Source organism: Salmo trutta, chromosome 3, assembly GCF_901001165.1.
Source record: "Salmo trutta chromosome 3, fSalTru1.1, whole genome shotgun sequence".
Classification (NCBI taxonomy): domain Eukaryota; kingdom Metazoa; phylum Chordata; class Actinopteri; order Salmoniformes; family Salmonidae; genus Salmo; species Salmo trutta.
In genome coordinates, this window is record NC_042959.1 from 68,165,968 (window position 1) to 68,193,127 (window position 27,160).

At 42.8% G+C, this 27,160-nt stretch overlaps 1 protein-coding gene and 2 long non-coding RNA genes across 11 annotated transcripts in view; 1 reads left to right on the forward strand and 2 right to left on the reverse strand.

The window, feature by feature from the left end:
* Window positions 1-12,707: 12,707 nt before the first annotated feature.
* The window catches only part of LOC115185451 (focal adhesion kinase 1), a 136,761-nt gene continuing 122,308 nt past the window's right edge, over window positions 12,708-27,160 (reverse strand). For 7 of the 9 annotated variants that reach the window (XM_029745768.1, XM_029745766.1, XM_029745759.1 and 4 more), the window contains 8 exons: window positions 26,979-27,110; window positions 24,191-24,253; window positions 21,017-21,056; window positions 18,606-18,709; window positions 16,235-16,243; window positions 14,235-14,390; window positions 13,812-13,892; window positions 12,708-13,595 (listed from right to left, as the gene is read on the reverse strand). In XM_029745768.1, the coding sequence (XP_029601628.1) occupies window positions 13,377-13,595; window positions 13,812-13,892; window positions 14,235-14,390; window positions 16,235-16,243; window positions 18,606-18,709; window positions 21,017-21,056; window positions 24,191-24,253; window positions 26,979-27,110 (804 nt within the window). In that variant the 3' untranslated portion in view covers window positions 12,708-13,376. The remainder of the gene's footprint in view (window positions 13,596-13,811; window positions 13,893-14,234; window positions 14,391-16,234; window positions 16,244-18,605; window positions 18,710-21,016; window positions 21,057-24,190; window positions 24,254-26,978; window positions 27,111-27,160) is intronic. The other 2 variants (XM_029745767.1, XM_029745764.1) reach the window with 1 other exon arrangement.
* On the reverse strand, window positions 14,812-16,228 carry LOC115185567 (uncharacterized). Its single transcript, XR_003875211.1, has 2 exons — window positions 15,813-16,228; window positions 14,812-15,616 (listed from the first exon to the last, which is right to left on the reverse strand). It is a non-coding gene; the product is annotated as an uncharacterized LOC115185567 (long non-coding RNA).
* LOC115185556 (uncharacterized) lies at window positions 24,068-27,152 on the forward strand. Its single transcript, XR_003875200.1, has 2 exons — window positions 24,068-24,256; window positions 26,982-27,152. It is a non-coding gene; the product is annotated as an uncharacterized LOC115185556 (long non-coding RNA).

A 27,160-nucleotide genomic window follows, 5' to 3' on the forward strand; every position in this document is an offset into this window, starting at 1 on the left:
ACCGTCCAGAGTAGTGATGCTAGTCGGGCGGGCAGGTGCAGGCAGCGATCGGTTGAAGAGCATGCATTTAGTTTTACTAGCGTTTAAGAGCAGTTGGAGGCCACGGAAGGAGTGTTGTATGGCATTGAAGCTCATTTGGAGGTTTGTTAACAAAGTGTCCAAAGAAGGGCCAGATGTATACAGAAAGGTGTCGTCTGCATAGAGGTCGATCAAGGGATCACCCGCAGCAAGAGCGGCATCGTTGATATATACAGAGAAAAGAGTCGGCCCGAGAATTGAACCCTGCGGTACCCCCATAGAGACTGCCAGATCTGGACAACAGGCCCTCTGATTTGAAATCTATCTGCGAAATAGTTGGTGAATCAGGCGAGGCAGTCATTTGAGAAACCAAGGCTGTTGGGTCTGCCGATAAGAATATGGTGATTGACAGAGTCAAAAGCCTTGGCCAGGTCGATGAAGACGGCTGCACAGTACTGTCTTTTATCGATGGCGGTTATGATATCATTTAGTACCTTAGAGCGTGGCTGAGGTGCACCCGTGACCAGCTCGGAAACTGGAGAAGGTTCGGTTGGGATTCTAAATGTTCAGTGATCTGTTTGTTAACTTGGCTTTCGAAGAATTTAGAAAGGCAGGGCAGGATGGAAATAGGTCTGTAACAGTTTGGGTCTAGAGTGTCACCCCCTTTAAAGAGGGGGATGACCGCGGCAGCTTTCCAATCTTTAGGAATCTCGGACGATATGAAAGAGAGGTTGAACAGACTGGTAATAGGGGTTGCAACAATGGCGGCAGATCATTTTAGAAAGAGAGGGTCCAGATTGTCTAGCCCAGCTGATTTGTACGGGTCCAGGTTTTGCAGCTCTTTCAGAACATCTGCTATCTGGATTTGGGTGAAGGAGAAGCTGTGGAGGCTTGGGCAAGTAGCTGCAGGGCAAGTAGCTGCAGGGGTTGTGGAGCAGTTGGCCAGGGTTGGGGTAGCCAGGAGGAAAGCATGGCCAGCCGTAGAGAAATGCTTATTTAATTCTCAATTATCATGGATTTATCGGTGGTGACAGTGTTTCTTAACCTCAGTGCAATGGGCAGCTGGGAGGAGGTAAGCCCTGGCATCTCAAATCAAATCAAATTAAAGTGTATTTGTCACGTGCGCTGAATACAACAGGTGTAGACCTTACAGTGAAATGCTTACTAACAGGCTCTAACCAATAGTGCAAAAAAGGTTTTAGGTGAACAATAGGTAGGTAAAGAAATAAAACAACAGTTAAAAAGACAGGCTATATACATTAGCGAGGCTATAGAAGTAGCAAGGCTCCATACAGACACCGGTTAGTCAGGCTGAATGAGGTAGTATGTACATGTAGATATGGTTAAAGTGACTATGCATATATGATGAACAGAGAGTAGCAGTACCGTAAAAGAGGGGTTGGCGGGTGGTGGGTGGGACACAATGCAGATAGCCCGGTTAGCCAATGTGCAGGAGCACTGGTTGGTCGGCCCAATTGAGGTAGTATGTACATGAATGTATAGTTAAAGTGACTATGCATATATGATAAACAGAGAGTAGCAGCAGCGTAAAAAGAGGGGTTGGGGGACACACAATGCAAATAGTCCAGGTAGCCATTTGGTTACCTGTTCAGGAGTCTTATGGCTTGGGGGTAAAAACTGTTGAGAAGCCTTTTTGTCCTAGACTTGGCACTCCGGTACCGCTTGCCATGCGGTAGTAGAGAGAACAGTCTATGACTTGGGTGGCTGGGGTCTTTGACAATTTTTCCTGACCAGGGGATACGTCTGGCACCCAATTGGGCACTTTGTCTAAGAGAAAAACAGGGTCAACATTTGTCATCATCCCTCAATTATAAACATAGCTCGAGAAATAACCTAATCCCATTTGGAAGGTAATTCTATGCGTTACAGATGTAGACTGACTGGCTCCAGATTGGATTAGATTCAGGCCGGTGATGCCGTTACACTATGCAACCAACTGTGACATGTATTGCTATGGCCCTGGGTTGGTTTGAGTTTGAGTTTGTTGCTGCTAGTTAGTACACTGTTGTAGTCAGACATGAGATAGCTAGTACCACCATAGCTGCAGTTTGGGGCGGCAGGTAAACTAGTGGTTAGAGCGTTGGTCCAGTAACCGAAAGGTTGCTGGATCGAATCCTGACAAGGTAAAAATCTGTCACTCTGAACAAGGCAGTTAACCCACTGTTCCCTGGTAGGCTGTCATTGGGAATAAGAATTTGTTCTTAACTGACTTGCTTCGTTAAATTAAAAAAACATTACAAAATCCAATATTTATTTGTGCCCAAGTAATGGGTTACACCTCAGAGGGAAATATGACTTTTTTGTCTAAATTACACTAACTTAGAGTGGCATTGCTAAAGTAGACAAATAATTAATAGGAAACAACTTTGCCATATTATGTCTTAATTTGTCTAAAATAGCTAGCAATGCTAATGTTAGCTAGCTAAAATATGGTGGTCTGGCCCCTCGATCTTAGTTAGCTGGCTAAGGATATACTGTCAATCTAAAGTCAATCTAGCGACATCACAATCATGACAAAAGGTTTTATTTGTCTTTTTATTATTTGTCTTTTTTTAATGTTATCATATTTCCAAGCCAAATCTGAGTTCTATTGAGGTAGGCTGACGTTAGCTAGCTAGCTGACGTCAGTTATGCTAGCAATGATAGTCATAATAATTAACAAAATATACATAACCAGCAGTCAGTCTATGGTCTAGCTACCGATATACTCACCACCACTGGGGGCCAACAAACTCCAACCATCTATTCCGCATGATAGGGTCCTTTGGCAGGGAATGCAAACCATAGTTGATCATTCCTATTTTTGGGCTTTTCAGTCTCAAATGGCTGTGACCTTTGAACGCATTGGGGGCGATGAAACACTCGTTGTGACCCACTGAGGTTCCAAACCGTTTTAAATATAACTGACTTTATGACCAAAATTATCCTATTTACACTGTGTAGTCAATTTTGACCCTCATTTCAATGCCACATAGACCGTTTTCAAAGTGATTCGTTGGATTTTAGGGTTAGTCGCTCTTTAAATGGCAAACAACTGCTGCTCTCCCTCTCCCACAGACTATTCACTCAGACACAAACACCTTCACTGTAACTCTTCCTCACACCACACACCACACACTCATACTTACTCACTCACACACACCCTCACTCACACACTCATACATACACTCACTCGCACACACGCTCACTCACACAGTCATACTTACATACTGTCATGGAAATTCAGTACTGAGAGAGACTTGGTCATTTCTTCAAACAATCATCTTTATTTAATATAGATTAGTTATTGCAATGATGAAGCCGTCAGCCCAGCAGTCTTGAATGTCGGACCGAGTGCTTGAATCATACAGAGAATAGTGTCTTTATATACCAACCTAAAAATGCTTCAACCACGGCTGGCTCCACCCTTCCCAGATAGTTTGGGGGGCACCATGAGCCACTTTGGGCTCATCCTGTCTTTATCTGCCCCTGGCGTTATATTAACCCCCAACCCTGGCCTAATTTCCCAGATGCCAGGATGTCTAAGGACCACTGAGGCCTTTGTTCTACTGCTCTCTATCTCAGCTTAACATAGACCATATCTTGTCTATGGAATGCAGGCTCACTCAGACCGGAGACATATCTCTCACATGCACCACTAATCATAGAATGGAATGTGGCTGTTTTGTTTCTTATCACCGAGACATCAATCAATTATCAGCTTCAAGCTATCTCTAGTAAACCCATGTCCTCGACACCCAGACTAGCTGCAGGAAGCTAAGGTGGACACCATAAAACTCAGCATTAGCAGGACAGAAATATCTTAACTGTTTGTTAAGTAAATAATTGTTACATATCCAACAAATAAGGCGAATGCATAATTTTTCTGTCACAATACACACACACACACACACACACACACACATTACTGACGCAACACACTTACACACCTCATCACACCTATGCTGCTGCTAAAATTATTATTGATTAGATGTATTCATTATTGATTGCCATTACTATCTATCTATTTATGCTACTGGTCACTATTACTCCTGTTTACATGGACATATTACCATTAGTATATTACCAGAAGTATTTAGCCCTAGTCTTGCACACTCACTCACACACTCACACTAACACCCACACACTCCCATACACACACTCACACTAACACCCACACACTCCCATACACACACTCACACTAACACCCACACACTCCCATACACACACACACACACACTCACGACCACGCACCCACCCATCACTTATGCTGCAATGTTAATCCCTGCTTACAGGTACTGTACACCCTGCTCATTGTACATGTGGTACTGACCCTGACACTGACATTGACCCTGACCCTGACCCTGTATAGAGCTTACATTCTCCTGTTCTCTTTCTCTCTCTCTTACATTCTCCTGTTCTCTTTCTCTCTCTCTTACATTCTCCTGTTCTCTTTCTCTCTCTCTTACTTTCTCCTGTTCTCTTTCTCTCTCTCTTACATTCTCCTGTTCTCTTTCTCTCTCTCTTACATTCTCCTGTTTTCTTTCTCTCTCTCTTACATTCTCCTGTTTTCTTTCTCTCTCTCTTACATTCTCCTGTTTTCTTTCTCTCTCTCTTACATTCTCCTGTTCTCTTTCTCTCTCTCTTACATTCTCCTGTTCTCTTTCTCTCTCTCTTACATTCTCCTGTTCTCTTTCTCTCTCTCTTACATTCTCCTGTTTTCTTTCTCTCTCTCTTACATTCTCCTGTTCTCTTTCTCTCTCTCTTACATTCTCCTGTTCTCTTTCTCTCTCTCTTACATTCTCCTGTTCTCTTTCTCTCTCTCTTACATTCTCCTGTTCTCTTTCTCTCTCTCTTACATTCTCCTGTTCTCTTTCTCTCTCTCTTACATTCTCCTGTTCTCTTTCTCTCTCTCTTACATTCTCCTGTTTTCTTTCTCTCTCTCTTACTTTCTCCTGTTCTCTTTCTCTCTCTCTTACATTCTCCTGTTCTCTTTCTCTCTCTCTTACTTTCTCCTGTTCTCTTTCTCTCTCTCTTACATTCTCCTGTTCTCTTTCTCTCTCTCTTACTTTCTCCTGTTCTCTTTCTCTCTCTCTTACATTCTCCTGTTTCTTTCTCTCTCTCTTACATTCTCCTGTTCTCTTTCTCTCTCTCTTACATTCTCCTGTTCTCTTTCTCTCTCTCTTACATTCTCCTGTTCTCTTTCTCTCTCTCTTACATTCTCCTGTTTCTCTTTCTCTCTCTCTTACATTCTCCTGTTCTCTTTCTCTCTCTCTTACATTCTCCTGTTCTCTTTCTCTCTCTCTTACATTCTCCTGTTTTCTTTCTCTCTCTCTTACATTCTCCTGTTTTCTTTCTCTCTCTCTTACTTTCTCCTGTTCTCTTTCTCTCTCTCTTACATTCTCCTGTTTTCTTTCTCTCTCTCTTACATTCTCCTGTTTTCTTTCTCTCTCTCTTACTTTCTCCTGTTCTCTTTCTCTCTCTCTTACTTCTCTGTTCTCTTTCTCTCTCTCTTACATTCTCCTGTTCTCTTTCTCTCTCTCTTACATTCTCCTGTTTTCTTTCTCTCTCTCTTACTTTCTCCTGTTTTCTTTCTCTCTCTCTTACTTTCTCCTGTTTTCTTTCTCTCTCTCTTACATTCTCCTGTTTTCTTTCTCTCTCTCTTACATTCTCCTGTTTTCTTTCTCTCTCTCTTACATTCTCCTGTTTCTCTTTCTCTCTCTCTTACATTCTCCTGTTCTCTTTCTCTCTCTCTTACATTCTCCTGTTCTCTTTCTCTCTCTCTTACATTCTCCTGTCTCTTTCTCTCTCTCTACATTCTCCTGTTCTCTTTCTCTCTCTCTTACATTCTCCTGTTCTCTTTCTCTCTCTCTTACATTCTCCTGTTCTCTTTCTCTCTCTCTTACATTCTCCTGTTCTCTTTCTCTCTCTCTTACTTTCTCCTGTTTTCTTTCTCTCTCTCTTACTTTCTCCTGTTTTCTTTCTCTCTCTCTTACATTCTCCTGTTTTCTTTCTCTCTCTCTTACATTCTCCTGTTTTCTTTCTCTCTCTCTTACATTCTCCTGTTCTCTTTCTCTCTCTCTTACATTCTCCTGTTCTCTTTCTCTCTCTCTTACATTCTCCTGTTCTCTTTCTCTCTCTCTTACATTCTCCTGTTTTCTTTCTCTCTCTCTTACATTCTCCTGTTTTCTTTCTCTCTCTTATAGCTCCTGTTTTTTTACAGTGTTTCTCAATTGCTAAAACACAATTTCTGAAACCTTGCTCTGTTTCCTGAAAACATTAAACACAAAACCTCATCTTCAAGCACTATTTACATAACCTCTGACTCCTCTCGCAAAATGAAACATTCGCCTCAAAACAGTTTTACCTGTGTTCAAAATCAAACACTGCTCTCAAATCATAAACAAAGTGATCAAAATGATATACACTCTCAAGCAGTCAGTAAACAATACACCAAAATTAGAAAACACATTGTTCAAAACATACAATTCTCAGGGAAAAGTACAGTTTTAATCTAAAAAAATATTCATATTTTTCCGTCATTGTCTTTTGATGAACGAAAACATGTTCTATCATAGTAGCTCAAAATTGATCAGAAATTACTACTCTGCTTTGCCCTTTGCAATTTTGTTTTTTGTTCTTCCTCCTCCTTGTACCTCTATTGTTACAGTACTGTACCATGCATCTCATAAACTATTGTTACAGTACTGTACCCTGCATCTCATAAACTATTGTTACAGTACTGTACCCTGCATCTCATAAACTATTGTTACAGTACTGTACCCTGCATCTCATAAACTATTTTTACAGTACTGTACCCTGCATCTCATAAACTATTGTTACAGTACTGTACCCTGCATCTCATAAACTATTGTTACAGTACTGTACCCTGCATCTCATAAACTATTGTTACAGTACTGTACCCTGCATCTCATAAACTATTTTTACAGTACTGTACCCTGCATCTCATAAACTATTGTTACAGTACTGTACCCTGCATCTCATAAACTATTGTTACAGTACTGTACCCTGCATCTCATAAACTATTTTTACAGTACTGTACCCTGCACCTCACAAACTTGTCCTTTGTCTCTGTGATACTGTAACTCTTGTTTTTTGTTGATATGAACCTGCAACCAGTCAAAATCTATTGAGTAGTCAGTACTGTTAATAAATGGAAAGCACAATGTTCAGGGCCATACAATTTGTTCATTGTACAGTATACAGCCTACAATGCTCTGTACTACAGTATACAATACTAAAAGGGACAAAAATCAAAGGAGTAAACATGTGATCAATGTGCTTCTTCTTGTCTTTGGGCTGGGTCAGGCCAGAGCACTTCGTCGACATCACAAGCAATATTGTCCCTCCTGAGGCAACGGGGGAAGAAGCCTCTTGTGTGCCGTATCCAGCCCTGACATGATTCCTCACCTATATCACCACAGGCTAAATCCATGGCTTGCAGCAGATTTACTCTGGTGTAGGGTTGTCTATCATACACTTTCCATCTCCAAGAGGAGAAAAACTCCTCAATCGGATTCAGGAAAGGCGAGTATGGAGGGAGGTACAAGTTCATAAACTGCCCATTGATATTAAACCATTCCCTTACCTGAGCAGCTCGGTGGACACTGACATTGTCCCACAGTATCACATAGGTGGGAATGGGATTCTCATTTAGCTCTTGACCCTGCTGCTCTTGAACCTGCTGCTCAAATAAAATATCTCTTAGATTGCCAATAAATCTTAGAAGGTGCTGGGTGTTATATGGCCTGAGTGTAACATGGTGATGTAGAACATCATGGTTGCTGATAGCAGCACAGATTGTGACATTGCCACCTCGTTGACCAGGGACTTCAACAATGGCCCGCTGTCCAATCATGTTTCGGCCTCTCCTTCTCCTCTTTGTTAGATTGAAGCCTGCTTCATCGACAAAGATGAACTCATGGGGTCTGTCCAAGGATTCCAAGTCAAATATTGTCTGTGTAGAAATACAATATACTGTATGTAGGATTTTGTAAGTCGTACAGAGACAGTGCTATACTGTAGAGTACAATTAGGCCTACTGTATGCACTTCTGATTCACATACATTGTACTGAAGAGTAATGTCATTCACATATAGTAGTATGTGTTAGTACTGTAGACAATCTGGATTACAGTAAATGTTTCTGAATGTACACTTACTTGCACATACTGAGCTCGCAGTTCTTTCACCCTTGGTGAGTTGCGCTCAAAAGGTACTCTGTATACTTGTTTAATTCGCATCCTGTTACGATGGAGGACACGGTCAATTGTGGAAATGCTCACACTGTCGATTCCCTGGAAGTGTGTGTTGTCTTGTATTACTCGTTCCTGGATTTCTTTGAGTCATATTGCATTATCTTGAAGGACCATGCCAACTATAACGGCCTCTTGCTCCCGAGTGAATATAGCTGTCCTTCCACCTGCATGTGGCAGCCTTGCAATTCTACAAAAAGTAGTTGTGCAGTTACAAAACATATTCATGCAGTACAATACATACAGTGATTAACTTTACAAATGTCTATTGAAACAGCTGCATATAGTGTAGTACAGTAAATTTGCAATTACAAAAATACAGTAGTATACTGTACCTGTTCTCTTCTCTGAATGTCCTTACTATGGTGGACACAGAAAATCGGCACAAATTTGGTTGCACTCTAAGTCCTGCTTCCCTCATTGTCAGTCCATGGACAAGAACATGGTCTATAACTGTTGCTCGAATTTCATCAGATATTTCCACTCTTTGTCTTCCTCTTCGTCATCCTCTTCCTCTTTCTTGCCCTCCTCCTCCTCTTCCTCCTCGTCGCCCCCCTCGCATACGCACTCGTCCTCGTCCTCTCACATTGTTTCTTCTATCCATTCTCAGACTTTCTCCTTCCCACCTTCAACAACCTGTTTGCTCGCTGAACTGGCTTATTTTGGTTGTGTCGCATCATTTGAAACAGGTTAAATCAATTTCTATTTGTATTTGATTGTTGCCACTTGTGTTTACCAGTATGGATGACATGTGCATTAGAGTGCAGAATGTGTTTTGAGAATGAGAATGTGTTTAGAGTTTTGCTGAAAAGTCTAAGTGAGATCTGCAAATTGTGTTTTACCATGTGAAATGGTTTAAGGTATTGACAACAGACTGCATAATTAGCTAAATGAGTCCAGGCAACTGAGAACTTTGTTCAGCCAATGGGTTTTAGTGTTTTAGCAATTGAGAAAAACTGTAATACTATTTTGATATTGAATACTGCACTGTTGGGAAGGGCTTGTAAGTTAACCATTCCATTGTACTTGTGCATGTGACAAATAAAACTTGAAACTGGGCCCTACAATGAGTGGAATGTTAGCTAAACAGACTGGTACCCAGGCTAGTGTTGAGACACAGCTCTGAAGTGGTACCCAGGCTAGTGTTGAGACACAGCTCTGAAGTGGTACCCAGGCTAGTGTTGAGACACAGCTCTGAAGTGGTACCCAGGCTAGTGTTGAGATACACAGCTCTGAAGTGGTACCCAGGCTAGTGTTGAGATACACAGCTCTGAAGTGGTACCCAGGCTAGTGTTGAGACACACAGCTCTGAAGTGGTACCCAGGCTAGTGTTGAGATACACAGCTCTGAGGTGGTACCCAGGCTAGTGTTGAGATACACAGCTCTGAAGTGGTACCCAGGCTAGTGTTGAGATACACAGCTCTGAAGTGGTACCCAGGCTAGTGTTGAGATACACAGCTCTGAAGTGGTACCCAGGCTAGTGTTGAGATACACAGCTCTGAAGTGGTACCCAGGCTAGTGTTGAGACACACAGCTCTGCAGTGGTACCCAGGCTAGTGGTGAGACACACAGCTCTGAAGTGGTACCCAGGCTAGTGGTGAGACACACAGCTCTGAAGTGGTACCCAGGCTAGTGTTGAGATACACAGCTCTGAAGTGGTACCCAGGCTAGTGTTGAGATACACAGCTCTGAAGTGGTACCCAGGCTAGGCTAGTGTTGAGATACACAGCTCTGAAGTGGTACCCAGGCTAGTGTTGAGACACACAGCTCTGAAGTCACCTTTCAGTGGGAATGGAAGCTGTTCCCTCCTGTTCTAACCAATTTGAAATCTCCTCAACTGTCAAATGTTCCCCTTGGTTTCTTTCAACAGATACTTTATTTTGACCAAAAATGACAAGTGAAACCCCACTGAAAACAGAATCATCCCACATTTCATCAGAATCGGAGTGTCAAAAGGATATGTTTGATGAGATAACGCAGCTCTACCCTGTGTTGTGTAAGGGAAATGTCGGTTAAACCTCTTTAATGCTTGTATAATGCAAGATCTTTTTAAGGCTGTATAGCTTCTTGCATTCCAGAAAGTTCCTGCTTGTGTATGTGTATGTGTTTGTGGGTGTGCAACAACACACCATCTGGGCAGACAGTAAAAGGTGGTTACATCAGAGAAACTGTATCCTGTTATTTCCACACCTAACTAGAAGACTAGAATAACCAGCTGTTGCTGTAGAACGAGATGACCAATTCAGTATGTTTTATCTTTTAGTTTCATCTCATTCTCCACACACGTACACATCAATCAATCACATGTATTTATAAAGCCCTTCTTACATCTGCTGATGTCTCAAAGTGCTGTACAGAAACCCAGCCTAAAACCCCAAACAGCAAGCAATGCAGGTGTAGAAGCACGGTGGCTAGGAAAAACTCCCTAGAAAGGCCAGAACCTAGGAAGAAACCTAGAGAGGAACCAGGCTATGAGGGGTGGCCAGTCCTCTTCTGGCTGTGCCGGGTGGAGATTATAACAGAACAAGGCCAAGATGTTCAAATGTTCATAGATGACCAGCAAGGTCAAATAATAATAATCACAGTGGTTGTAGAGGGTGCAACAGGTCAGCACCTCAGGAGTAAATGTCAGTTGGCTTTTCATAGCCGATCATTCAGAGTATCTCTACCGCTCCTGCTGTCTCTAGAGAGTTGAAAACAGCAGGTCTGGGACAGGTAGCACGTCCGGTGAACAGGTCAGGGTTCCATAGCCGCAGGCAGAACAGTTGAAACTGGAGCAGCAGCACGACCAGGTGGACTGGGGACAGCAAGGAGTCATCAGGCCAGGTAGTCCTGAGGAATGGACCAAGGGCTCAGGTCCTCCGTGAGAGAGAAAGAAAGAAAGAAAAAGACAGAAAAAAGAGAGAGAATTAGAGAGAGCATACTTAAATTCACACAGGATAGACAGGAGAAATACTCCAGATATAACACACTGACCCTAGCCCCCCGACACATAAACTATTGCAGCATAAATACTGGAGGCTGAGACAGGAGGGGTCGGGAGACACATACCAAGATCACATGTTTTGTATATGCTTGCATAAGATAGTTTGACTATATAAGCCTTACACCTCAGAGTGCATAACTGACCAGCTTCATTATTGCAATTCTTATTAATAAAGATTGATTGTACAGTTGATCATCCAACTCATGAAAGAAACAAAGACTCTCTCTTTATTCTGCTACTCAGTCTATCCCTTTTCACAGAGAATTCATTATTCATTCATTCATTTGTTTGTCATTTCATTTTTATATGTCATTTCAGTCAATGCACTGAGATGCTATTGATGCAGTTCACTCACCTCCACCGCTGACTGTAATCATAACATAAAACAATGCCTGGAGCCTCATGACACTTGCATGACCACTGAGGATAAATCTGGTGAGGAAACCAGGAGGAATAATACACCTTGTTGAATAGCTTAGGAACGGGCTGTAGCCAAGTTCAATATCCAGATCAATATCATTACTTTACATTTTCAACTGATTGAAGTACATGTTAAAGTCAGTCAATACACTGCAATAGGTGTCCTCTCTCTTCTCAGCAAATATCACAGATAGACCTAAATGATAAGCATGGTAACTTGTCAGTAAGCTATGAATAAGACTTATGTAACAGCTGATTAGTATGAGAAGTACTGCTGAGATGACCCGCTAATGTATTCATTCACTCCTGTTGGTGCTAAATGGGAACATGTGTTGATGAAATGTCGAAGTTTAAAATATGAATTTAAATCTATTAAACTATTGGAGAAATGAAAGATTCAGCTAAACATCATTAAGGAAAATAAATGACATGCTAACACCATCCTTTGGCTGTCATTCGTAAACACAGGAAAGCACTGTCACAGCTTTGGCTGTCATTCATAAACACAGGAAAGCACTGTCACAGCTTTGGCTGTCATTTGTAAACACAGGAAAGCACTGTCACAGCTTTGGCTGTCATTCGTAAACACAGGAAAGCACGGTCACAGCTTTGGCTGTCATTCGTAAACACAGGAAAGCACGGTCACAGATTTGGCTGTCATTCATAAACACAGGAAAGCTGTCATTCGTCATTCGTAAACACAGGAAAGCACGGTCACAGCTTTGGCTGTCATTCATAAACACAGGAAAGCACTGTCACAGCTTTGGCTGTCATTCGTAAACACAGGAAAGCACTGTCACAGCTTTGGCTGTCATTCGTAAACACAGGAAAGCACGGTCACAGCTTTGGCTGTCATTCATAAACACAGGAAAGCACTGTCACAGCTTTGGCTGTCATTCGTAAACACAGGAAAGCACGGTCACAGCTTTGGCTGTCATTCATAAACACAGGAAAGCACTGTCACAGCTTTGGCTGTCATTCGTAAACACAGGAAAGCACTGTCACAGCTTTGTCTTTTTGTCATCATTTTATTTCATCCTTTATTTTCTCCTATTTGACAAGATGGCCGACTGAGCCAAGACAAAATATATCCCAGTGTTTGTGATCCTCCATGGATCACTATTGAGCTTGTGACAAGTGTTAACAATGAAGCAGACATGTTAGACGTAGTGTGAGGAGTTCAGTGTTCTGTCTACTAAAGCATAGAGGTTCCAGTTCAGTTGTGTTGTCCACGTCATCTCCCATATGTCCTCTGGGGAGAGCAATTTCTGAAGTGTGCCTCCTGATTCTTCTTCAGATGAAATCTGGGACTGGAGGAATTCACAGTTAGTCAGCCGACACAATCGGTGCAGCATAAAATAAAATAACTCTTCAAAGATTCCAAGTCTATTAAAAGGAGTGGTGTGTTGGGAGTGAGGGTCAGAGGTGGTCGCTAGTCTGCTTGGTGATGCACATGGAGTCCAGTCCATCTGACGGTCCTGTAGAAGCAATGCCCCGTTCAAATTCCTTCACAGTGCATTCTTCCTCATTCCTCCCTTCCTTGAAGTAATCACTGACAGAACAGGTGAACAAACCCAAGGGCGCCCCACATGGCTTCCATCTGTCCAGACAGTCATTCAGCCAGAAGCTTTGAGTTGAGTCCGTTCATCCCACACTCCACACCCTCCTCCCCCAGCGCTAGTGAGGTGGCGGCTGGGCCTGGCCCAACATCCTGAGCCGGCTCTGGTCGATGACGTCTAGAAGGTTCTTGGCGTCTACGGCCAGGGCGTGGGCGGCTGTCAGCATCTGTTTCTTGTAGTCCTGCTGCAGGCTGGTCATGACGTACTGCTGGGCCAGCTTCATCTTGTTGATCAGCTCCGCCAGGTCAGAGTTCAACAGCTTCTGGGCCATCTCCACCTTTAAGATAAGATAGTACTTTATTAAAACATAAATGTTCCAAATATTATTATTATTATATATTGACAGATAACATAAAAATAGGTTCAGAGAATGAACAGGGTGCACATATTCCAGTATTATATAACTAATTAAAACAAAATGTCCTGTATAAGAGAAGGCAGAGGGGACTAACATAGTACTGGATCAGAAATAGCTCATGCCTGGTTAACGTACCTCTCTGTGTGTGCTAGCTGGAAGTAACGTGATTGTTTCATCCACTGTGGCCAGGAGTGTTCTCAGTGCCAGACCCACATCCTGAAACACAAATATACTCATATGAACCAATCCTAGAACTCTGCTCTGTCCCGTGTGACTCAGTTGGTAGAACATGGTGCTCGCAACGCCAGGGTTGTGGGTTTGATTCCCACGGGGGACCAGTATGAAAATGTATGCACTCACTACTGTAAGTCTCTCTGGATCAGAGCGTCTGCTAAAGGTAAAAAAAGGTCAAATGCTCTCCACGAACCACAAGGAAGAAAGCCCTGGGCCATGTTCAGTAAGGATAAAACATTTCCAAAAAGAACGAAACGTAAAGGTTTTGCTACAATGAACCCTGATGATTGAATGTGGAGATAATGAACACTGTGTCTCTCCTACCTTGACCATTGGCACGTATTCCTCGGGAGGCGCAGGCTGAATTCTACTGGACATCTCTATGACAGCCTTCACCAGTCCTGTGACATTCTCATAGACCTTGTCATTAGAGCGGTCCAGGTTAGCAGTGGGGGGTGGGCTGATCTCCTGAGGCTGGAGCTGAATGAAGGAGAAAAATACACTGTGAGCAGAGATGGAGAAATAACACAGAGGGTCAGATGTTTCATATAATGTTCAACCTTGCATTTCTTAACTCTCACCAATAGATGGCAGTATATATCACCAGTCAGTCAACACCACAGTCATTCATGGTAGTAAATCACAACGACAAAAACCCAAGGAATTTGAAACGACAGTTTCTACAAACACCAGGGGCTAAATTAAGTCAAATATATCCTTGAAATTGTACATCGGGTCTAGAGAAGGTTAGAGGTTATGTTAGGAAGATGTCAGCATCTGGAATAAACAATACATTCTATAATGGAGTTATTTGGAATTCAGCATTAATCCTAAATCATGTCAAAAGTGTCAAAAGTGCACAGATCCCATTTAGGAAGAAGTCAGTGTGTTACGTTTAGGATTCAGAGGGTTGTTTGAAACAATGTTGTAGACAAACACACATTATTATGGCCACACAAACACAGATCTGAACATACACAAGCACTACATGGCCCACTATAAGACCTCTATATGGCCTACTATAATACCTTTATATGGCCCACTATAAGACCTCTATATGGCCCACTATAAGACCTCTATATGGCCCACTACAATACCACTACATGGCCCACTATAATACCTCTATATGGCCCACTATAAGACCTCTATATGACCCACGACATGGCCCACTATAAGACCACTATAAGACCTCTACATGGCCCACTATAATAACTCTATATGGCCCACTACAATACCACTACATGGCCCACTATAATACCTCTATATGGCTCACTATACCTCTATATGGCCCACTATAAGACCTATATATGGCCCACTACATGGCCCACTATAAGACCACTACATGGCCCACTATAAGACCTCTACATGGCCCACTACATAACCCACTATAAGACCTCTACATGGCCCACTACATGGCCCACTATAAGACCTCTATATGGCCCACTATATGGCCCACTATAAGACCTCTATATGGCCCACTACATGGCCCACTATAATAACTCTATATGGCCCACTATAAGACCTCTATATGGCCCACTATAAGACCTCTATATGGCCCACTATAAGACCTCTATATGGCCCACTATAAGACTGCTACATGGCCCACTATAAGACCGCTACATGGCCCACTATAAGACCGCTACATGGCCCACTATAAGACCTCTACATGGCCCACTATAAGACCTCTATATGGCCCACTATAAGACCTCTACATGGCCCACTATAAGACCTCTACATGGCCCACTATAAGACCTCTACATGGTCCACTATAAGACCTCTATATGGCCCACTACATGGCCCACTATAAGACCGCTACAAGGCCCACTATAAGACCGCTACATGGCCCACTATAAGACCTCTACATGGCCCACTATAAGAACTCTATTTGGCCCACTACATGACCCACTTTATCGATGGTAAAGAGGTGTTGTGTCAGTACGGTGAATGGAAGAAATGCATTAGGATGAGAAGGCTAAAGTGGTTCAGTGAACAGACAACAGGTGAATGAACCCGGGTTGAGTCCCAAATGGCACCCTATTTCTTATATACTATACTTCTGACCAGGGCCCTCTGGTCTAAAGTAGTACACTATATAGGGAATGGGGTGCCATTTGTAAAGCACCCCAAATCAGATGATGCATTAGAAGTTCACTGTTACCAGAGATACTGATGGACTCCATTGTCCCACCCCAATACACAACCCAACCCATAGCCTGCTTTTTCAGCATCAAATAACAACTGATTGACAATTCTGTGAGAAATTAGGTCTACAGAGACACACACACACAAACGTACACACACACACATTCACAGTGTTCTCTTACCCGCCAGGGCTAAGTTCAACAACAGTAAGGCAGAGGCAAGAGGGACAGAAGAGGGAGAAAATATTAATGCAACAAGCATTAACAATACATGGAATAACACCAGAGAGCAAAGTTTCATCCAAATAATTAAGGCTTTGGAGAGGTTGGTTGAGTAAATACCGAAATATCTACAGAGGTGGTGACTCAAATGTTGTGGGCATGAAACTTTGTCTGTGTTTATACAGGCAGCCCAATTCTGAAAAGGTACCTAATTATTAGCAAATGATCTGATCTGATTGGTCAAAAGACCAATTCCTGGCAAAGGATCTGATCTGATTGGTCAAAAGACCAATTACTGGCAAAATATCAGAATTGGGCTGCCTGCGTAAATGTAGCCTTTGTGTTTCATTTTACTTGTTTTTATCTTTTGCATGAATCCCACTAATTCCCTCATCAGAACAGGAAACAGGTTGCCATGGTAGCACAGTACTGAGCACATGATAGTACAGCGTCACAAATTACATCCTATTTCCTATATAGTGCAAAAAGTTTTACCACTAGGGCCTATGGGGCTCTGGTCAAAAGCAGTGTACTATATAGGGAATAGGAATCCATTTGTGATGCATCATATCATAGCCCAGTCTGACCATCTCAGTTCCAGTCATGATGGGCTGATAATGTCCATGTCAGTGTTTACATGTCGGCTTCTTTCTCAGGAAGAAGGAACCACATTAGATAGAGTATTCCTCTTGTTAAATTATTTTCCGTGCTGATGGTAAGAAGGCAGTGTAATGGAAAAAGTGTGTTCCTTCCCAGGGTGCATTGCAGGCCTGACTGCCTGGTCGATCATGTGGTATTTATGAGCGTGTTTGGGGAAGGAGGAGAGAGGGGGTGAACTACAGCTGGGACTGCTTTAGCTGAGGCTTAGGGTGCACCCCAAAAGCCCCCCTATTCCCTATTTAGTGCACTTTTTTTGACCAGGGCCCATAGGACTCTGGTCAAAAGTACTGTAGTGCACTATATAGGGAACAGTGTGCAATTTGTGGTAGTGGTAGCAGAGCAGAGCTAACAGTTTGGATAACTTAGGGAAGGTAACACTCCTAGATGCTCTATGCTGACACAGAGAAACTCAAGCGGACTGTTGCCATAGTAACCATCACTGGGGAAAATAGTGAAATCTCCGGTCTTTTGGGTGTCATAAAAAAGGGGGAAGTCTGTGTAGTTGAAATACAGTGGTAGTCGACTTTACATGGTAAAGTCATGTAGGAATGTTCTAACAGAAATGGGGTCAGTTAGTCATGTTTTAGATGCATAGTCATGAACTTCTCAACTTAAAGATAGAATCCTTAATTGCAACATCCATTTTTGCACATAAAAATGAATTAAACACTGAGTGTACAAAACATTAAGAACACCTGCTCTTTCCATGACAGACTGACCAGGTGAAAGCTATGATCCCTTATTGATGTCACCTGTTAAATCCACTTCAAACAGTGTAGATGAAGGGGAGGAAACAGGTTAAAGAATGATTTTTAAGACTTGAGACAATTGAGAAATGGATATGGTAGTAGGTGCCAGGCGCACCGGTTTGTGTCAAGAACTGCAACACTGCTGGGTTTTTCACACTCAACAGTTTCCCATGTGTATCAAGAATGGTCCACCACCCAAAGGACATCCAGCCATCCAACTTGACACAACTGTGGGAAGCATTGGAGTCAACATGGGCCAGCATCCCTGTGGAACGCTTTGGACACCTTGTAGAGTCCATGCCCCGACAAATTGAGGCTGTTCTGAGGGCAAAAGGGAGGGGGTGCAACTCAATATTAGGAAGGTGTCCTTAATGTTTTGTCAACTCAGTGTATATACCCATTGATTGTTGAAGAATATAACTTGTAAATGCCTCAGGAGCTTAGTTCAACTGTCGTACCTCATCAGAACCCAAGATATGAACTTGTTTTACTCTGATGTTTGTAAACAAAGTAAATGTAAACAAACACTGTCTAGCCTCAAAACATGGTTACAACTATCATGTTGATATCATGGATGGTCAGTCCTTGCATCCACAGCCCTGTCTATGAATTTGAATGTGGTTACATTTCTCCAGGTCAATCCCTCAGCTTTTTACCAAAACAGAGCTGGGGTGAACCACTTTGTTATCATTTCAATGAAGGATTCTAGCTTTAAAATGATGGATGAACACTTTGTTTTGGAGTGCACATGAAAAAGTAAAATACCAACACAATAACTACAAATAAATTGAAACAACTTTGAGACATGTTGTACATCTGTGGGCTTAAATTGAGCGATAAAGCCAAATCACTGGATTGTTGTAGAATGCGTGTAAAGTTTGATTGGTAGATATGGTAGAATAAACATGTGAGCATCAGCTTACCTTCACTCCCTCATTGTAGCTGTCCACGGGGTTCAGGCTGGCCAGACTACCCAGGTGACTGGGGGCTCCAGGACGGGGAGGTTTCTTTGGTGGAGCTGCATGTTCTGTTGAGGCAAAGGACCCATCACATACTTGAGTACAACAGAATAAACAGATACTTAAACTACAACATATAGTACAATATATGCAAGTTCTGTTGAGGCAAAGGACCCATCATCAGTTTCATAAGGAATAAAACCAATGCATGACTATATGGAAGATGCACAGGAATGTAGCATTCCTTATCAAACTCTCACAGATTCAACGGAATTCCTATCAAATATCTACTATTATGGCAACATAAACTAATACAGGCCTAGCAGAAATAGTCAAATTGTCAGCCTGTCAACATAGTTTAGCAGTTCAAATGGTTGAGGAATGTGCTAGAACAGTTGAGGGAGTCAGAGTTAGTCAGAGTCAGTCAGAGATAGAGCCAGTCAGAGTCAGAGTCGTGTCAGAGTCGGAGTCGGTTGGAGTCAGTCGGACTAAGAGCTGGAGTTAGAGCCGGTGTCGGAGTCGGTTGGAGTCAGTCGGAGTTAGAGCTGGAGTTAGAGCCGGTGTCGGAGTCGGTGTCAGAGCCAGTCAGAGTTAGAGTCAGTGTCAGAGCCAGTCAGAGTTAGAGTCGGTGTCAGTCAGAGTTAGATCCAGTCAGAGTTAGAGTCAGTGTCAGAGCCAGTCAGAGTTAGAGTCGGTGTCAGTCAGAGTTAGATCCAGTCAGAGTTAGAGCCAGTCAGCGTTAGAGCCAGTCAGCGTTAGAGCCAGTCAGCGTTAGAGCCAGTCAGCGTTAGAGGCAGTCAGAGTTAGAGGCAGTCAGCGTTAGAGCCAGTCAGCGTTAGAGGCAGTCAGAGTTAGAGGCAGTCAGCGTTAGAGGCAGTCAGAGTTAGAGCCAGTCAGAGTTAGAGCCAGTCAGAGTTAGAGGCAGTCAGAGTTAGAGGCAGTCAGAGTTAGAGCCAGTCAGAGTTAGAGCCAGTCAGAGTTAGAGCCAGTCAGAGTCAGAGCCAGTCAGAGTCAGAGTTAGAGCCAGTCAGAGTTAGAGCCAGTCAGCGTTAGAGTTAGAGCCAGTCAGAGTTAGAGCCAGTCAGAGTTAGAGCCAGTCAGAGTTAGAGCCAGTCAGAGTTAGAGCCAGTCAGAGTCAGAGCCAGTCAGAGTCAGAGTTAGAGCCAGTCAGAGTTAGAGCCAGTCAGAGTCAGAGTTAGAGCCAGTCAGAGTTAGAGCCAGTCAGAGTTAGAGCCAGTCAGAGTCAGAGTTAGAGCCTGTCAGAGTTAGAGCCAGTGAGAGTTAGAGCCAGTCAGAGTCAGAGTTAGAGCCAGTCAGAGTTAGAGCCAGTCAGAGTTAGAGCCAGTCAGAGTTAGAGCCAGTCAGAGTTAGAGCCAGTCAGAGTTAGATCCAGTTAGAGTTAGAGCCAGTCAGAGTTAGAGCCAGTCAGAGTTAGTCAGAGCCAGTCAGAGTTAGAGCCAGTCAGAGTTAGAGCCAGTCAGCGTTAGAGCCAGTCAGCGTTAGAGTTAGAGCCAGTTAGAGTTAGAGCCAGTCAGAGTTAGAGCCAGTCAGAGTTAGAGCCAGTCAGAGTTAGAGCCAGTCAGAGTTAGAGTTAGAGCCAGTCAGAGTTAGAGTTAGAGCCAGTCAGAGTTAGAGCCAGTCAGAGTTAGAGTTAGAGCCAGTCAGAGTTAGAGCCAGTCAGCGTTAGAGCCAGTCAGCGTTAGAGCCAGTCAGCGTTAGAGCCAGTCAGCGTTAGAGCCAGTCAGCGTTAGAGCCAGTCAGAGTTAGAGCCAGTCAGAGTTAGAGCCAGTCAGAGTTAGAGCCAGTCAGAGTTAGAGCCAGTCAGAGTTAGAGCCAGTCAGCGTTAGAGCCAGTCAGAGTTAGAGCCAGTCAGAGTTAGTTAGAGCCAGTCAGAGTTAGTTAGAGCCAGTCAGAGTTAGAGCCAGTCAGAGTTAGAGCCAGTCAGCGTTAGAGCCAGTCAGCGTTAGAGTTAGAGCCAGTTAGAGTTAGAGCCAGTCAGAGTTAGAGCCAGTCAGAGTTAGAGCCAGTCAGAGTTAGAGTTAGAGCCAGTCAGAGTTAGAGCCAGTCAGAGTTAGAGCCAGTCAGAGTTAGAGTTAGAGCCAGTCAGAGTCAGAGCCAGTCAGAGTTAGAGCCAGTCAGAGTTAGAGCCAGTCAGAGTTAGAGCCAGTCAGAGTCAGAGTTAGAGCCAGTCAGAGTTAGAGTTAGAGCCAGTCAGAGTTAGAGTTAGAGCCAGTCAGAGTTAGAGCCAGTCAGAGTTAGAGCCAGTCAGAGTCAGTCAGAGTTAGAGCCAGTCAGAGTTAGAGCCAGAGAACCAGGGGAACAGTGAAAACAATACGTGTAAGGTAAACCTGTAATTACATTGGCTGAGACATTACCTGGTTTGCCTATGGGTTGGTATATGTGCTGGTTTCCTGTCTGCACAAACAAACACAAACAAGCAGTTGAAATAAACCAGCAGGATTCATTCCACATTTCCAACAGTGTTTTTCCACAACATCCCAGTGAGCAGTCTCTCTGGTGTCATCTGTGTTGTTGTGGTCTCTCCACCAACACTCAAAATACTCCTGCTGCTTAGATTCACAGACCTAACCGGACCACAGCCAACCACCAGTTTACATGGTGTTCCACAGTAAAAACACATCTCTGCTTTACTGTGATAGCCCTAAAACAAACTGTAGAACAGACCATATGCAGTATTCCCTGTTTAAATGTAAGTCAATAAAACACTTGCTGATTGAAGTTTACAGAATAGCCTAGAGGTTATTGAGAGTTGTATTCAATATTTTTGTGCATCAACTCAACATGCTAAACGGCTATCCATCACTCCTTGGCTTCATCCTCTGCCTGGCTATAATTATTATCAGGGAGAAAGATTCTGACAGTTATCTCGCCATGAAGCAACATTTTGGTTTTGCAAATTGCCCAGTAAAATAGAGTGGATTGCATGAGAGCTGCTGCATTAATGCGGGCGGTGTTTTAAACTAAGAGTGGGTTTGGTTTGGGGCTATACCCTTCTAATGGTCCATGCAGCTCAGAACACAGCTGTCCATACAGCTCAATGTAATGATACTGAGCAATGACAGGGAACAAATGAAATAGTTCTACATTCTATGTTCTAAAAGTTCTACATTCTATCTCCTAATAGTTCTGCATTCGATGTTCTCATAGTTCTACATTCTAATAGTTCTACATTCTATGTCCTAATAGTTCTACATTCTATGTCCTAATAGTTCTACATTCTATGTCCTAATAGTTCTACATTCTATGTTGTAATAGTTCTACATTCTATGTTGTAATAGTTCTACATTCTATGTTGTAATAGTTCTACATTCTATGTTCAAACAGTTCTACATTCTATATTCAGATAGTTCTACATGATATATTCTATACATGAGAACAGATGGATATTCCTTCATATCAGTCAGTGTTCTTTTCTTCTCCTTTTAAGCCCAGTAAACATGTTGGTTTCCTAACGTGAATTCAAAGAGCAAAGACTAAATCTTCAACCATTCTCTTTTTTTAAATTATCAATATATATTTACAATTGTTGGTCCCAAGATGATCTGTGTGAATCTGTTAACCCCTTGACTTTCCCTTTTCCAGTTGAAGGTAAATCCCCAGAGTGCTAAAACAAATACAGAAAACGTGCTTATGTAGTAAGCATGTACAGTGCATTCAGAAAGTATTCAGACCCCTTGACTTTTTACACATTTTGGAAAAACAAAGTTTTTATCACAATTACATAAGTATTTACACCCTTTACTAAGTACTTTGTTGAAGCACCATTGGCAGCGATTACAACCTCGAGTCTTATTGGGTATGAAGCTACAAGCTTGGCACATCTGTGTTTGGGGAGTTTCTCCCATTCTTCTCTGCAGATCCTCTCAAGCTCTGTCAGGTTGGATGGGGAGCGTTGCTGCACAGCTAAGAGAATGCCACTCTTGAATTGTCTTGGCTGTGTACTTCGGGTCGTTGTCCTGTTGGAAGGTGAACCTTCACCCCAGTCTGAGGTCCTGAGTGCTCTGGAGCAGGTTTTCATCAAGGATCTCTCTGTACTTTGCTCTGTTCATCTTTCCCTTGATCCTGACTAGTCTCCCAGTCCCTGCTGCTGAAAAACATCCCCACAGCATGATGCAGCCACCACCATGTTTCACCGTAGGGATGATGCCAGGTTTCCTCCAGACGTGACGTTTGGCATACAGGCCAAAGAGTTCAATCTTGGTTTCATCTGTCCAGAGAATCTTGTTTCTCATGGTCTGAGAGTCCTTTAGGTATCTTTTGGCAAACTCCAAGCGGGCTGTCATGTGCCTTTTACTGAGGAGTGGCTTCCATCTGGCCACTCTACCATAAAGGCTTGATTGGTGGAGTGCTGCAGAGATGGTTGTCCTTCTGGAAGGTTCTCCCATTTTCACAGAGGAACTCTGGAGCTCTGTCAGAGTGACCATCAGGATCTTGGTCACCTCCCTGACCAAAGCCCTTCTTCCACGATTGCTCAGTTTGGCTGGGTGGCCAGCTCTAGGAAGAGTCTTGGTGGTTCCAAACTTAATTGAAGAATGATGGAGGCCACTGTGTTCTTGGGGCCCTTCAATGCTGCAGATATTATTTGGTACCCTTCCCCAGATCTGTGCCTTGACACAATTTTGTCTCGGAGCTCTTCGGACAATTCCTTCGACCTCATGGCTTGGTTTTTGCTCTGACATGCACTGTCAACTGTGGGACCTTATATAGTCAGGTGTGTGCCTTTCCAAATCATGTCCAATCAATTGAATTTACTACAGCTGGACAACAATCAAGTTGTAGAAACATCTCAAGGATGATCAATGGAAATAGGTCGCACCTGAGCTCAATTTTGAGTTTCATAGCTAAGGGTCTGAATACTTATGTAAATAAGGTATTTCAGTTTTCTATTTTTAATACATTTGAAAAAATTTCAAAAACCCTGTTTATGCTTTGTCATTATGGGGTATTATGGGTAGATTGATGGGAATTTGTATTTATTTAATACATTTTGGAATAAGGTTGTAACGTAACAAAATGTGGAAAAAGAGGGGTCTGAATACTTTCCGAATGCACTGTATCTATTATGCATTTATATGTTGAAGCTCTCTGAGCCCAAGTCGTGTTTTAAAAACTTATAGCATCTATCTGTCTGTTGCTATTTTACCACAAAGCCATTCAGTAAGGAAAACATTTCTGCCTGCTAATATAGTGCACTACAGCGTAAATACAGAAATACTGGTTTGATTGACTTGAGCCTCTAGAATTACTACACAGGCTGTCTGGGAGTGTTCTCTCCCACTGTACGACTGACTCACTGTAATACTCACTGACTCACTGTATAACTCATACACAACCCCAGGCTAGGAGTGGTACAACAAGCACAGACAACAGAGAGACATTGACGGGAACCCCCCCAGACAAAATCTCTTTAACTTCTTTTGAGTGAAAGCCCAAGGTATTTTGCATATTTGTGAGAGAGGTAAAGAGAAAAGGAGATAGCGTTGACTGTTATTCCATCCAGGAAAACCAAGTAGAAAGAGGAGACTTACTGGGCCTTGGAGGATGCAGTCATCCCGGTCAATGCTGCCTCTGGAATTCCTTGAATCCGGCTTCTGGTTGTGACCGAGAGAGAGACAGCAGGTTAAATGAATGATCGAACAAACAAACAAACAAACAAATGATCAGACTGATTTCAAAGTGGAAAACAATCCTTATTTCTCTATATCACAGTGATAATGGATATTACTTTGCTATAACAGTGGTATGACATCTGATGCACTGATATTCAAATCAGTCAGATCAAATCTAAATTAATATACAATATCATGACAAATACAAATCACTGCTACGTAAACACAGGACAAAATGGTAACAAGAGACATTCTCCACTTGATCCTTGGAGTCGTCATTATTATTTGTGTGTGTGTTGTATTGGGTTTCAGCTAATGTAAGCTAGCTAGGCGTTGAAGTGACTTTCTGTTGCTGAGGTAAATGCGCTGCTCATCCAACTTGCAGAAAGCTCGAGACCCAACAACTACGCATGCGTAACACCCTCACCTCGCTCGATACCGTTTTCCACAAGCTAAGTCGACATTAGATTGCAGCTAAAACCACATCTTCTGAGGGACTTTATCTAATGCGCTGTAACGCACCGAAAGTTATTTTAAATGGTTTTCCAGTGCACTTGTCGCTGTTATTTCTTGATGCGCATCAATTCTAGTATGTTAATATTTTTTCTAGTATGTTAATATTTTTTCTAGTATGTTAATATTTTTTCTAGTATGCTAATATTTTTTCTAGTATGCTAATATATTTAACATTACAGTAGTAGACACATTCAATTATTTATCTTTGTAACACTTCAACACAGAAGGAACAGATGTACACAGCTAGAATCCCGCAGCGCAGCAAATGTACTCCTGCTGCTGCTTTGCCCGTTAACTTATTAAAACTTCAGTCTCACTCCAGCTGCCTGCCAAACTACTGGCATTCCTCTCTCCTTCCCTCCCTCCTTCCCTAATGCTGTACCAGTTTTCCGAGGCAGGACTTGAAAACCTGCATCCTTTGGACTGCTGTTCTGTGCTGGGTGTTTCAGTGCCTGGGAGGAGAGCATGGAGCGAGCTGCTAGGAATTCCATCAACAGGATGAGAGAGGTTCCCCACTTTTACTCCTGTTTACACGGCTTGGCTCACTGACTGACTGACTGACTGACTGGCTCGCTGACTTACTGACTGACTGGCTCGCTGACTGTCTCACACAAAGTGAACATGCAGCCAGATAGCGGTCTTTCTCTGTTCGCCTGCCTCTCTCTCTTCCTCCCTCTTTGTCTCTCTCTCTATCCCTCGCTATCTCTATCTCTCCACCTCTCGCTCTCTCACCCTCTCTCTCCCTCTCCTTCCTTTCTTCTAGTAGTCCCTCCCCTTCTATGAAATGTGTCTACGGGTCTAAACTACATACAACCTACTCAGCTTTCCAGCAAAGATCATTTGGCTTTCACCAACTGTGGGTCAAAATAAGTTTACCATACTTGACACAGCATGGAGGGACAAAACTATCATTAGCTAGGAATTTGCTTTAGCCACACCTGTGTGCGCCCTCGCGCACACACACACACACACACACACACACACACACACACACACAGTGAGGGAAAAAAGTATTTGATCCCCTGCTGATTTTGTACGTTTGCCCACTGACAAAGAAATTATCAGTCTATAATTTGAATGGTAGGTTTATTTGAACAGTGAGAGACAGAATAACAACAAAAAAATCCTGAAAAACGCATGTCAAAAATGTTAGAAATTGATTTGCATTTTAATGAGGGAAATAAGTATTTGACCCCTCTGCAAAACATGACGTAGTACTTGGTGGCAAAACCACACACACATTATAAAGTTATAAAACTTTGAGAACAAACAAAACTTGACAGCTTTGCCAAAGGTCTGAAAAACATACGACGATGGTTTTTGTTTCCCCCTTTCTCTTAAAACGTCTTTGTCCGTTGAAAGTAAAAACTGATCCAGGAAGTGAACTGAGGCGCTCTGGGACACATCTCAGAGATAATGATACGGTACTACTAAAATAACTGAGGGGTATGAAGCCAGTGCAAAACATAATGTACGACATCTGTGCACAATTAACACAGGGCTTTCCAAGGAATGATGATCTACCTTTGTGTCAGACATTACAGTTGTAAGTAAACACCCTGAAAACAGAACATGAAGGGGCAAGTCTGTTATCTCCTGCATCACTATCAGAGGGGTTACAGAGGGCAGGTATGTACAACGATTATGTGTGTGTGTGGTATGTGCGTGGTGTGTGTGGTTTGTGTGTATGTATATATAGTGTGTGTGTGTGTGTGTGTGCGTGTATATGTGTGTATGTGGTATGTGTGTGTGTGGTATGTGTGTATGTATATATAGTGCGTGTGTGTGGTATGGGTGTATGTATATATAGTGTGTCTGTGTGTGTGTGGAATGTGTGTATGTATATATAGTGTGTGTGTGTGTGTGTGTGTGTGTGCTTGTATATGTGTGTGTATGTATATATAGTGCGTGTGTGTGGTATGGGTGTATGTATATATAGTGTGTCTGTGTGTGTGTGTGCTTGTATATGTGTGTGTATGTGTATATATAGTGCGTGTGTGTGGTATGGGTGTATGTATATATAGTGTGTCTGTGTGTGTGTGGTATGTGTGTATGTATATATAGTGTGTCTGTGTGTGTGTGGTATGTGTGTATGTATATATAGTGCGTGTGTGTGGTATGGGTGTATGTATATATAGTGTGTCTGTGTGTGTGTGGTATGTGTGTATGTATATATAGTGTGTGTTATTACCAGGAAGCGTTCCTCCTGCTCCAGCCACCGCTGGTCCTCCTCCATCTGCTGCTGTTGCATCATCAGCTGTTCCTCCATCAGGAGGGGGGGGAGAACCTGACCCATCACCTGCATGTCCAGAGACCCCCTGTCCTGAGACAGACAGACACAGAAAGAGAGAGAGAGAGAGAGAGAGAGAGAGA